This window comes from Lactuca sativa, chromosome 5 (assembly GCF_002870075.4).
Source record: "Lactuca sativa cultivar Salinas chromosome 5, Lsat_Salinas_v11, whole genome shotgun sequence".
NCBI lineage: Eukaryota > Viridiplantae > Streptophyta > Magnoliopsida > Asterales > Asteraceae > Lactuca > Lactuca sativa.
In genome coordinates this window covers 243,988,562-244,002,908 of record NC_056627.2, presented here as the reverse complement: position 1 = coordinate 244,002,908, position 14,347 = coordinate 243,988,562, and the positions used below count along the sequence as shown (strand labels likewise).

Below are 14,347 nucleotides of genomic sequence, written 5' to 3'. Positions count from 1 at the left end.
ATATATTAATCTTTTAACATATTAATAAATTCATTTATATTAATTTATTAATCTTATAATAAATTAATATCTCTCCTTTCATAATTTCCTTGTCCGGTTGCTAGGTTTGAGGGCAACCCAAAAGGACTGTGCTGCTATCAATTCAAGTACATACCAATTATAGTTATGGGCTTAGACACCTAATCCAACACATGTGACCTGTAAGTAAACAACATAGCTGTTAGATTTTTTAAAATGGTCATTTTACCCTTGGACCAAAACTGAAAAAAAAAAAAAAACAGTATTTCACGGGGTCTAAATTTATAAATTTCTCTTATTTGGTCCATATTGTGTGTGTGTGTGTGTGTGTGTATATATATATATATATATATATATATATATATATATATATATATATATATATATATATATATATATATATATATATATTCAGTTTGGTCATAATGAAAAATTCAACAGCCATGCTGTTAACTTAGATGACACGTGGATAAATTAAATTTATTCATGGCAACATTTATACTTGGTCACAGTAGTTGCTGTATTGGGATTTATACTTGATGAAGTTTCATGGATAAATTAAATTTATTCAGTTTGTTGTGGATATTATGAGATGTTGGACATTTTTAAAAAAATTCAGGTAAGATGTGGTGTCACTGCCGGATGGTGTATCTGCCTATGTCATACTTATATGGGAAGAGGTTTGTTGGACCTATCACATCTACGGTTCTGCCGGATGTGGTGTCACTACCAGATGGTGTATCTGCCTATCTGTTACAACAGTGGGATTCATCTAAGTTGATAAGACTACAGATTAACTTTTGGATCCCCTTCAAAAGGTGTCTCAAGGTAACATAACATATCTATTTATTGTTGGAGTCTTTATATATTAAGTACATGCAATCAGAATATTGACACCTTTATATGTAGTGTGTATTTAAATAGTGATTTATATGATCTTGTAGGACCTAGATGCATTCACTACAGCTATTGTTGTGAGTATTGCCTTCTCTTTCATTCCTGCTTCGTTAGTTGTTGCTATTATGAAGGTAGGCCACTCTCCGGTTGTTTTTTTCACATTTTTTACAAGGAGTTTTTGTATCTATTCAGAGTAGGCTTAGAGCAATGGTTGCAAGAGATGAGTTCAGAAGAAGAAGAAACAAGGCTACAACTATAGTTCAGGTACTATGGATGAATTATGTTTGTAATGTATTTAAGATAATGATTAGAGACAAGGGTGAATTTGTACAGATTAGTTAGCTACTTGCAGGTTGATCTTGAATAAGCAGAGGGTCAATGGATTGTATTTTTTGTATCTAATTCGTTTGTAAATTTTTGTTACAACTTCTATTGATTTGTTTTATCTTTCCATGGAACGATTATTTGTATGACATTAAATTTATGGAATGGATTCTATTTTTTGTATATGATATTTTATTTTCTATTATGAAACATTAAATACAAATTTAATTTGAAAATAAGTAAATCTATAAATAATATTTTTTTAAACATTTAAAATTATGATACGCAAAAATGTGTGTCATCTTTATTTATGACATGGCCTTTCTTGACAGGGGCTTTCTTGATACGCATTGCGTGTCATTAACACGCGCGTCGTAAGTTTATGACACGCGAATGCGTGTCGTCTTCCTTTATGACAGGGCCTTCCTTGATACGCATTGCGTGTCGTAAACGCGCGTCATAATTGCACGTCGTAAATGCGCGTCGTCTCTCTTTATGACAGGGCCTTCCTTGACACGCATTTGCGCGTCGTCTGAGCCTTTTATGACGCGCGATGAGCGTCGTAAAAGGCTGTATTTCTAGTAGTGATTGTATTTATAGTTGTATATTTTACATGGTTTGATATACTTAGTTCACTATAAACAATGCTCTGATACCAATCTGTCACACCCCCAAACCAGAACGGCGGAAACGTCTGGGGGTGCATGACTTTCATGTACAGTATCATAACATAATGAATAATAGTGATCAAAGCCATATAACCATCATATTTATAATTAATAAGTTTACATTGTATCCGAAACATTGTTTACTTGATACCAAATACATATGACAAAAGTAAATGATGTGACGTTGCGACGCCCCATCCTCAAAACCTTTTTGTTTACTTGTTTACTGATTTCCTAAGAATACAAGTGGTTTTGAAAAAGTGTCAATAATTAAGTTCGTGAGTTCATAAGAGTTTTGTATGAGAAAATCAGTAACTTTTCCTTGTAAAATGATAGTGTGTGCTTTCAGAAAATCCAATATTTTCTTTAAAAATGAGTTGTAAGTCTTAAACCCAAAGACCAAAAATTAAGTAGCGTCGTACTGGAAAATAGTATTATGTAGTTTTATCATTATATGAAACTAATTGAATGTATGTTAGCCCCATAAACCAAATGTATTGTTAATATCCCATGTGAGTTATCATAACCATGCTAATGACTAGTTGGCCTGCTACGACGTTTTTCAGGCGTCAGAATTGTTAGACATTTGTCACCCTAGACTGGCCAGTCTAACTGCAGCTAACAACTTAGGTGTGGGGTTGTCTATCCCGTGTAGATCTATACACAAGTGTCACGTTCTCCCTACAAGAGACTATGCTTATAATTCAGGACTTAGTGTGTACTCTAGTAGGTACCGTGAAGCCAAATGTCTCACAAAATTGTATTAACCGGTTTACATCTAGTGTAATGAAAACCCCTTTTTCTTGTAAATGAATGCATCACTTTTCCATAGTGGTTACATAGTGTAAAAATAATTATACCTTTAAACAATTATATATTTCTTCCGAAATGATAATGTAGTGTTTGTAACTCCCAAACTATACCAATTATAGTTTACTATGTTTGTTTGTTAAGGCTGATTATATAATCATTTATACAAATATATAGGGGATATATACAGTAAAGTCCTGATATTTTCATCCAATTGACACGAAAGTCCCAAACTAATTTTTTTTGACACAAAAGCCCGAATTACCGGCATTTATTGACCCAATTGACCTTTTCTGCCGGTGCATCCGGTTTACTTGGTGAAGTGGCACCAAATGCTTACATGGACCACTGATTTATTAAATGAGAGGCTTATGTGGAGTTTTCGACCTTACTTAAGCACCATACCGTCAATTCCCATGAACCCTAGCTTCGTATTTGTCAAAGGAAAAGACGAGAATGTCGTCTTCTTTATCTGTTGGAAGCAAGGTTATGCGAAGGTTCAATCCCCCTCAAAGGACACATTGCGACTGCGGTGACTTAGTTGGAAGGTGGACTTCATGGAAGACAAGAAATCCTGGAAGAAGATTCATTGGGTGCCCAAATTATAGGGTTAGTTGTTAATGTTGAAATTCTTCATCTTTTAGTTTTTTTTTCTTTCTTTAATCTTGGATTATCCAGGATTCGAGTAAAGATTGCAAATTCTTTGATTGGGTGGATCCTCCACTCCCTAATCAGTGGTACAAGGACTTGCTCTTACAATTGCACAATGGGTGGAATGGAGATGTTGTAGAACAAATGGAAGAAGCAGTAGTAGAAGTTGTTCCAGCTCAAGTTCAAGGTGCAGGTGGTGTTGTTCCGAGGTGGTCAATGTTCTGGTTTATTTTGGGTTTATGTTTTGGTTTGTATTTTAAGATAATGTAGTGGGATATGTAGTCACTATATACGATGTTGTTTCTTTTGCAATGTAATGAACATTTTACTTATGTTGTATTGAATTATGGTGAAATCAAAGTACGACAACTATGAACCACATATGAATAATAAAACTGTCAATAACCAAGGCTAACCTGCACAACCAAACTTGAAATAAAATATGACATTGATCAATTGTGACCATTGATTAATGCCCTTGCTTAATTACCAGTAATTGTTTACAAAATATGAACCAATATAAGTGGATATGTACCACCATTTACAAAATATGAACCACAAGGTGGTATGCAAAATATGAACCAAAAGATGGTATGCAACAGTTTACATAGTAGCACCTTTTACAAAATATGAACCAAAAGATGATAACCCCTATCACTAATCTATAACTAATGCCTTATCTTCACACATTCCTATACCAAGAGGGTCAACCACCTTCTTTTTCAGCTTCTGAAGAATGATCCTCTCTGAGGGTCTCCTTGTTCTTTGTTTCATATTATTCCCAAAATGCCCTTGTTGTACTGGATCATTCACTGGAACACCTTCTTCATCTTCTTCTTGTCCATCTCTTTCTTGTCCATCTCCACCTCCTTCCACTCCATCTCCTTATCCATGTCCTCCTTCTTCTTCATTACCCTGTCCATCTCCTTCTCCTTCTTGTCCATCTCCTTCTTGTCCATCTCCTTCTTGTCCATCTCCACCTCCTTCCACTCCATCTCCTTGTCCATGTCCTCCTTCTTCTTCATTACCCTGTCCATCTCCTTCTAGTCCACCTTCAACATTGGCAGCCTAAAACAGAAAAAAAAAATAGTAAAAACACTTAATCATATACACAAACACTAAATGAAACCTTACCACATATCCAAACTCTTCTAAATGAGCTTTTGTAATTCCAAGGCATCTCATAATGTCTACATCAGTGTAACCTGATTTCCTCAACTCTGTAATTTGTTGTGTAATGTAGTCCATATCTGCCATATCCAGCCCATCTGCATCACTCATCACATCTACATCCACCATCTCTTTAGAATTATATTCTTCATTGACCCTTTTTTGGGGTGGTACTGTATTTGAGGTTTCACCTCTTTCAAACCAGCTATGAAAGCCACCCCCACCTCTAGGTACCCTACCACCTCCTCTATTTCCCCTTCTCCCCCCTCTACCACGTCTTGTCCATTGGGTTAGACTAGGGTCAATCTTGGCCTGCCTATTTTCTTATTGGGTTTAGGATCTGGTTCAACATGTGGAGTTTTACAGGTTTTCTTGTTGTGCCCCTTTTGTTGACAGTTTTGACATTGGACAGTTTTGCCCTTTGAGGACACTTGAGAGAACTTGTCATCCCTCTCTGATACATGCCTTTTCCTTTTCACAGTAGGCCTGCCTGGCATCCTCCTCTCTAAGGGGGGTAAGGGCTTAATATAAGGAGCTTCTTTCCATAAATTGCTGCCATTAACAGGTAGAATGTTAGAACTATAACTTGAAATGTACATTGCCTTACCAAAGCACTTGCTGATAAATGTCTTTGGATCCTGATGAGTTAACATGATAGATGCTTGGGCATGGACACATGGTATCCCTGATACATCCCAAAGTCTACATGCACAACTCCTTTTCTCTATGTTGACTCCATATGATTCAAGACCATTTCTAACTTCAAATTCATTTTGTCCACTAGGGTGTACCCTCCAAAACCTGCAAATAAAAGTTGTTACTAAATTAGCATAAAAGTTATTAATAACTTAGCATAAATGTATACAAAACAAGGAGAACTTACTTCAAGTCCTCACCAAATTCTTCCATTTTCTTAATTGCAGATGGACACACATCTCCTTCCAATTTTTCAGCTAACTCCCTGAGGTTGTAAAACCTGTCCATCATATACAGCCTTATCTCTTCAAGCATGGTCAGTAGTGGCTTCTTCCTAGCATCAAGTATAACTGCATTGAAGCATTCTGCCATACCATTTTCTACAGCCTCACAGGCCAATCCAGTGAAAAAGAAAGCCCTGCACCATGTATTTGGCTCCCTTGCCATTAGATGTTCATAAGCACCTGGGCTAATCTGTCTAATCTCATCCATGTGATTCTTGAATTCACCCTCTACAGTTGATTTGGCAGCCTTCCAGAATAGGTTCCTTAACTGAATTCCACTATATACTTTTCTGAAGTTGGCATAGATATGTCGTGCACACTGTCTATGCTCAACATATGGTAACACCTCCTTTGTTGCCTCAAGAAGACCCTTATGTTGGTCTGAAATTACACACATGCCCCTTCCTGCATCCATTCCAAGGTCAACCTCTAACAACTGAAGGAACCACTTCCAGTTAAACTTATTCTCAATATCAACTATAGCCCAAGCTATGGGAAAAACGTGATTGTTTGGGTCCCTACCTATGGCTGTTAATAATTGTCCCTTACACTGCCCTTTCAGAAAAGATCCATCGATCCCTATTACCCTTCTACAACCCATCTTCCACCCTTCTTTGATTGATTTGAAACATATGTACATCCTTTTGAAAATAGTTGTACCATCATTGTTGTCTTCAACACAAATTTTAATGGTGCTGTCTGGATTGGATCTTAGCAATTCACCACCATAATCCCACACCCTTGCATAGTGATCACCTAATTTTCCCTCAATCATGGACATTGCCCTACATCTAGCCCTATAACTCCTTACCCATGAAATCTTAGTGTGAAATTTGTGTTGAACTTTTTCTTGGATTTCCTTAGCTTTCAAATTAGGTGTCCTAATAAGTTCTTTAAGGAATTGTCTAGCTAACCATGTTGGTCCCATAAGTTTTCCATTGTTAAAATTCTTGACACATGTATGATGTGGATACATTTTCTTTATTTGGAATGACTTTTCAGTGCTCATCCAAGAGGCTTTAACATAATAAGGGCAACCGAATTTCTCATGATCACTAGCACACACACAGTGTAGTCTAACACTATCACATTTATTAAACCTAATTTGATAACCTTTAGATATGGCATGATTTGTTAAACAGAGTTTAAGTTGCTGTGGAGATTCATACCTTTCTCCCTCTTGAGGTTTCATTCTATTCCATTTCACATTTGGATCATGTGTGGAATATTTAAACTGAGCTTCACTATCATTTTCCTCTTCATCCACAACTTCATCTACATTTTCTTCCTCCTCCTGTTCGTCATCCAAAGGTTCTTCTTCCACGGGTGCTTCATCATCTTCAACATTCTCGAATAATGGGATAATTAAGTCTTCATCTTCATCGTCAAGAGACAGTGATTTCAAGAACTCATCTCTACATCTCCTACTCTGTTTCTTTAGAAGGTCTTCATCTAGTTCCACGTCGATCGTGTCAAAGTCCAACACACCTTCCATCTTCAAGGCTCCAACTCGTATCTCCCTTTGACTCGAATTCGTATCTCCTTCACAGTAAAAACCCTAGAATTGTCGCAGTAGAAAGAGAGGTTTTTCCAGCTCGATTAACCCTTCTTCATTTAATGATGTCCTCGTCATCTTCCAAGTAAGCGTTAGTAGCCACATCATCTCGATTACCGGCTATTAAATGAGTTACCGGCAGAAAAGGTCAACCAGGTCAATAAATGCCGGTAATTCGGGCTTTTGTGTCAAAAAAAATTAGTTTGGGACTTTCGTGTCAATTGGATGAAAATATCGGGGCTTTACTGTATATATCCCAATATATAGTGGTTATCTTGTCTAGATGTTTTTAACATATTATGTCATAAAAACTTACATCTAACACGTGTATGAGAAATTTTGTATGAAAAGTCCATCTTGAGCTTTTTCCCCATTTTGTAACGGTGTTTTTGTCAAGTTTCAAAATGTATGGTCAAAACATCATATTTTTGAGTTGTATCCCACAAAACAGTGAAATAACTAGAATGTAACCCTTTTTGTTAGAAAAAATATATGTTGGTAAAAAGTCTCAAAATCCTTGTAGTTTTGTAATCATAACTTTTCTTATGATTATTGAAACGACCCAAAAATACGACCCAAAAATTTCATTTTTCAATATAACCAAAACCATAATCTGAGTGTCATATCATAAAACCATACGTGATGTATCCCAAACATAATAAAAACACTGTGCGGAAAACTGTATCATATCTATGTCATATCAAAATCAAAAACTAAATCAACTCCCAGGATAAAAGCTGAAGTTGTGGTGTGTGCGATGCCATCATCCCGAGCTCTTCCCTCTGCTTGCGGAAGTACCTGAAACCAAAACTGAAACTGTAAGCACGAAGCTTAGTGAGCTCCCCCAAACTACCACATACCATACAATAACATATCAAGCACATACTGGGGCCTTGCCCCCTCCATCGAACCGAAGTCCGAAGCTGACTAACTGGGACCTTGTCCCCTACATCGGACGGAAGTCCGAAGCTAACTGACTGGGGCCTTGCCCCCTGCATCGGACCGAAGTCCGAAGCTGACATCGGACCGAAGTCTGAAGCTAACTGGGACCTTGTCCCCTACATCGAACCGAAGTCCGAAGCTGACATCGGACCGAAATCCGAAGCTGACTGGGACCTTGTCCCCTACATCGAACCGAAGTCCGAAGCTGACATCGGACCGAAGTCCGAAGCTGACTGAACATAGCATAAACATATCACTAGCATGAACACACATAAATCCTGTCTGAGCCACGAAGGCATCAAAACATGCTAACTACTGCATCGGATCAAAATCCGGATACTACTACTAGCTAAACGGGTCGGCATTGTGGCCTTAGACCCGTTCCTACTGGAAGGAAACTCACCTCGTGAACTGACTGCTGAGTGAATGGCTCTGAGGGCTACCTGCTGCTGCTCCGGTATCTCCCCGGCTACAAGTCCATAAACACACTCAATCAAATACTAAACACTGCACTGGGTAAAATGACTCTTTTACCCTTGGTCAAAGTCAACTCTCGGTCAAAGTGAACCCACAGTTGACCTAACTCGCCGAGTTGGGCCGCCAACTCGCCGAGTCTCTAATCTCACTTCTCAATCCTACTCGTGGCTACTCGTCGAGTATGACATCGACTCGACGAGTACCCTCTCGATCCAAGAACTCAGACAATCTTCATCCGACTCGCCGAGTCATATGAACAACTCGACGAGTTGTTCTTGAGCTTAAGGAGATTGCCTTGGACTCGCCGAGTTGTATGAACAACTCGCCGAGTCCCTCCATTACTGAGTCTACCCTCGAACTCGCTGAGTCCACTCTACTACTCACTGGTCCCACTCGACACCGCTCAAAAGGAAGAAATCGGGGACTCGCGACTCGACTCGCCGAGTCGTTCTTTCGACTCGCCGAGTCGTTCTTTCGACTCGCCGAGTCACAACCATGCAACTATTCTAAACTCGATTCTGCTTGAATCCATTACATACAAATGATAGATCTGAGTCCAATAAGCTGATTTACCACGTAAAGTTTCCAACTTTACGTGTACAAACACATGAAAAAGGGAATAAAGGCTAAAAGACACTTAAAAGGGGTAGATCTAGGGTTAATATGCAAAATAGCTCCATAAAGGCAATAGATCTGGGCTCTACAACTCCTAAATGAACAGATCTAAGGATATCTCGGCATAAAAGGGCTTCCATATCGACATAAGGCTTGAGAAAAGCATCAACTAGATCTACAAGGGGTTTTAAAGCACAAAAGGGAAGGAAATCTGAAGAATACCTCAAAGAGCTCTTACTTTCCCTTGAATCTCTGCTCTACAATCCTTCTCCTTGCTCCTTTCTTCTTCTCCTTCTTCAAGCCTTCACAAATGCACACAAGATCACTTAAAACACTCAAGATCGAATTAGGGTTTTCTCACAGCTTCTGAGGGTGAAGGAGGCGAGAATGGAGGCCATAAGGTGGCTTAAATAGTGGGCAACCCGGGGATTTAGGGTTTCTCCCAGACGAACAGACTCGCCGAGTCCAGAATATGGACTCGCCGAGTCGCCAGCTAACACGTGCTCGAAATCCCGTCCCTACTCGGCGAGTCAGGCTATGAACTCGCCGAGTCCCTCTTGCAAAACTTCAAAATAAAAACCAAGGAATCATCATACCGAAGACGGGTCGTTACAATTCTCCCCCACTTATCTCAGACTTCGTCCTTGAAGTCTGCTACGGCTGAATCTGCAAATATCTCTGGGTAGTGCTCTCTCATCTCCTCCTCAGCCTCCCACGTCCATTCCGATCCCTTTCGGTGCTGCCACTGCACCTTCACTAACTGAATTTCCTTGTTCCTCAAGGTCTTGGTCTTCCGGTCCAGAATCGTGACCGGCCTCTCAATATAATTCAGGCTGCTATCAACCTGAATATCCTCTAGCGGAACGACTGCCGACTCATCTACCAAACACTTCCTCAACTGAGACACATGGAAAGTGTTGTGGATCTGACTAAGCTCCTCAGGAAGATCTAACCGATAAGCAACCCGACCCACCCGGGCTAAAACCCTGAAAGGACCAATAAATCTGGGGCCCAACTTGCCCCTCTTCCGGAATCTGATGACACCCTTCCAAGGTGAGACCTTCAGAAGGACCATATCCCCAACCTGGAACTCCAAGTCCGAACGCCTCCTGTTGGCGTAGCTCTTCTGCCGACTGTGCGCAGTCTGCAGTCTACTACGGACCTGCTGGATCAACTCGGTCGTCTTGAGCACCACCTCTGTGCTCCCGATGACCCGCTGACCGACCTCTCCCCAACAAATCGGGGTCCTACACTTCCTCCCATACAGCATCTCAAAGGGAGGTCGATCAATGCTCGCATGATAACTGTTGTTATACGAAAATTCCGCCAACGGAAGATACATATCCCAACTGCCACCGAAATCTAGAACACATGCCTTAAGCATGTCCTCGAGAGTCTGAAGCGTCCTCTCGCTCTGCCCGTCCGTCTGAGGGTGGAAAGCGGTGCTGAAATGGAGACGAGCACCCATCTCGTCGTGGAACCGCTTCCAGAATCTGGATGTGAAACGGACATCTCGGTCTGACACCACCGATACTGGCACTCCATGACGTGCCACAATCTCTCGCACATAGATATCGGCTAAATTCTCCGCCGATATACTCTCCTGGATCGGGATAAAATGGGCACTCTTCGTCAACCGATCCACTACTACCCATATCGAATCCACTCCTAGTGCGGTCCTGGGGAGCTTGGTGACAAAATCCACGGTGATGTCCTCCCATTTCCACACGGGAATGTCTAACAGTTGCATCTTGCCGTGAGGTCTCTGGTGCTCCGCCTTGACCTTCCGGCAGGTCAGGCATCTCTCAACATACCAGGCGACGTCTCGCTTCATGCAGGGCCACCAATAATCAGGTCGAAGATCTCGATACATCTTCGTCGCCCCTGGGTGGATAGAAAATCGAGACTTATGAGCCTCGTCCATCAACACTTGCCGTACTCCACCCCAGTACGGTACCCACACCCTCCCGTGCAGCGTCATCAATCCCCGACTATCATAATCAAACGAGGCTACTCGGCCCACGATTGTCACAACTGTAAATTTTGAGCCATGTAATCTATACATTCAAGTTAATGTGAATCAAAAACTTCAAGTAAATACATTACTCAAGTACTACAAGTAGTCATCAAACAATTGGAAAACCCTAGAAGTTCTTGTTAAGTCTATTTTGGACTAGAACTTCCTTATTGGATCCAAATGGACCAATAAGCTTCCAATTGGACTATCATGGGCTTAGAACCCTAATTGGGCTCTAATTGGACCCACACTTATTTATTTCAATATCTTGGGTCATATTGGGCCTAGAATGAAATAAATCACAAGCTTTGATCCACAATTTAACCTAACCTAGCTTATTAAAGCATAAAAATCACAATTTTATTTTATAAGGCTAATAAGCACCCAAAACTAACTCTAATTTTGGGCTTAAGGGAAAAATCCCAAATTTTTCTTTTCCCTCTCTAAAATCTCGGCCCAAGGCCCAAACACAAGAAAGAGTTGACTTTCAAGTGACACCTCATCTTTACCCATAGGATATCCATGCATTATTCTCATTTCTCCATGCACTTCACTTCTACTCTCCTCTCTCACTCTCGGCCATACACACATACACCCACCAAAAATATCTCAAATCCTCTCTAGATCACTCAAGAACAACTCTTCCCCTCCATCCAAAATCTCGAAAATTAGGAAGCATTCAAGAAGGTTCTTCCACAAAAATCATCATCTAAGGTAAGGTTTTGCTTGGATCTATAACTTGTATTCCTTATTTATCAAACATCTCTTCCTAATCCATGCAAAAATCATGATCTTGCACTCTAGAAACCCCCATAATCTCGAAAAGTTCATCAAGGAGTGCAAAGGCCAAAAATCACTTCATTTCTTCCAATCTTTCTTCAAGAACCGAAACTACCCCACAAGGTGAGCTTCATACCCCCTATTTTCTGTTTTTATGAGTTTTGTGGGGGGGGGGGGGGGGAATACAAGTGAAAGTGTAGATCTATATGTGTTTTGTATGCCTTGTATGATTTCCATGCTTATATGTATGCTTTTATGTGTTTTAATGTTGGATCTAGCCATTAAACCCCTCAAAACCGAGATATAACTTATGTTTTATGATTTTAGCTTCAAATATATTTCTACATATAAAGTGATACAAGAAAAATAGCTAAGTGGTTAGCAACAATTTTCTTTAAGCTAAAAACACACATTTTGGGCCAAAAATGTGAAAAATACAAAATTAAGGGCCCAAATTGACATTTCACAGATTCTGATGGATGAAATGTGCCAAAACAGTTTCCATAAAACTATTTCTGGAATTATATTCAATTAGAGGATTAAAAACATAAATTTCAAGCTTATTGGGCTAAAAATGAAAATTTCGGCCCAAGGAGGCCCATTATGCGAACTTTTCTGTTTTGGAGGGCCAAAACTGTGAATTTCTATAAAACAGTGGACTATAAGTGTCCCAAATCCTTTTCAAAGGTTTAAAATGCTTTTTAAATTTAAAAAGGACCAAAGTTGCAAAAATTTTCCAATTTGGGCCAAAATTGTCAAAATTGCGAAAAGAAAGGCTAAAACCGAGAAAAACTGCATTTTCAGGGACTTAAACTGTTTTCCATGAAAAATATGCTGGAAAATATTAATTTCAATAATTTTTGGTGTTAAAATGTCAAGAAAAATAGTTTAAGGACCAAACCGGGAAATATTACATAAAAAGGGTTGAAAATGTAAATTTTACAAATAATGAGGGGCTGAAAACAGAAATATTTCAAGGCTAATTCAATATGTACAATTTGATCAAATAATGACACCGCGACTATCGACGAAATACAACTCATTACAATACCAAAAGTCGTTGTTAAACGAATTGGCTCGGTCTCGAGCCAATGGAAATCTACAACTACTAACTCTTCGATACTACGATTCATACAAATAACGTTTGGTAATACATATACATACGAGTGTGCACAGACGTCTACGCACCATCTTCGGGCCCCAAAAGTGTAAAATCTTGCTTGTTGGGCCTAGCTAGCCCAATGACCTGATCTTAAGGCCCGAAGACACATATTTTCTACGAAGTGTTGAGTTTCACCGACTTGGCACAACGTAGAGTGACTTTCAATGGCTTGTACCACTGGTCCCCAAGGGTCCTTGGTATTGCTAGAAGAGTCTGCATATTTTACGAGGCGGGTCGGGGACCCCTCGCACGCATATTTTCCCCAACCGGTTAATGGAGTCACCGGGGTCTTCGTGACCTCTTTCTCTTCGGATGTGGGACTACACCTTGTCCGGGCGATTGGATAACGCGATTAGTACTGACGACGCCTTCGGGTTCGTTAGTATATCTATAAACGGAGCGTTTGTGTAACGCGGGTTTGTAGTAAATAATCCTGCTCGAGAACCTTCCAACGTCGCCTGGGACTGACACTATACGCTATGCAACGGTTTCAATGTAACTTCATGTAACTCAAGGAACTAGGAGAACGTCGGGTTTTCCTAGGGAATTCAATACATACAGATTTGAAAAGCATACATATTCAATGAATATATTTTTTTTTTTACAAGTATAGAAACAAACAAGCATACCTATGGATCTTCACAAACGTTTTCAAAAGCTTTTCTTTTCAGAAAATATCGGATTTTCTGGTGGTTTTTCAAGCAACACAAACATTCGATTTCAAACACTACTTATGAACTCACCAACATTTCATATGTTGACGTTTTTCAAAATACTTGTATTCTCAGGGAACCAGTGAATCAAGGGAAATCATATTCAGTGACGGTTGCAGTTTATTTTTGAATGAATGGAACAAATTAATTTTCGGGAATGTAATGTTTTAAACAATGTATGACATGTAAACACTACTGGTTGTAATATGTAATGAATGGTGACGAATGTTGTTATGTTTCATATATATTCAATGTTATGGTATGCAATTGAGTCACGACAGCCCCCGGACGTTTCCGCCGTCTGGTTCGGGGGTGTGACAGGTTGGTATCAGAGCTTTGTTTATAGTGAACTAGCATGTCGAGCCATACATTGATATGCAACTATAAACCAAAAAGAAGGACTAACATAACTCTGAACAAAACAAATAAATAAAATACACTTGCTTGCATTAGGAGTAAGGACCTAACGCTGAATCAAACACCATAATGCTGGTATCTCGGTTAACTCGGGACTGTTCTTAGTGATACCAAGGAGTGAATGTAGCCTGATCAACTACATTCCCTCCAA

At 39.6% G+C, this 14,347-nt stretch overlaps 1 protein-coding gene across 1 annotated transcript; it reads right to left on the bottom strand.

The window, feature by feature from the left end:
* Positions 1-4,828: 4,828 nt before the first annotated feature.
* Positions 4,829-7,013, bottom strand: LOC111891351 (uncharacterized). The gene is made up of 2 exons (XM_052763642.1): positions 5,422-7,013; positions 4,829-5,339 (listed from the first exon to the last, which is right to left on the bottom strand). The coding sequence occupies exons 1-2, from the start codon at positions 7,011-7,013 to the stop codon at positions 4,829-4,831; spliced, it is 2,103 nt and encodes a 700-aa protein (XP_052619602.1).
* Between the last annotated feature and the right edge of the window lie 7,334 nt (positions 7,014-14,347).

Coding starts and splice junctions, on each gene's coding strand:
- LOC111891351 (XM_052763642.1), bottom strand. CDS start 7,013: ATGGAAGGTGTGTTGGACTTTGACACGATCGACGTGGAACTAGATGAA. Junction 5,340..5,421: donor GAATTTGGTGAGGACTTGAA/GTAAGTTCTCCT, acceptor TTTTATTTGCAG/GTTTTGGAGGGTACACCCTA.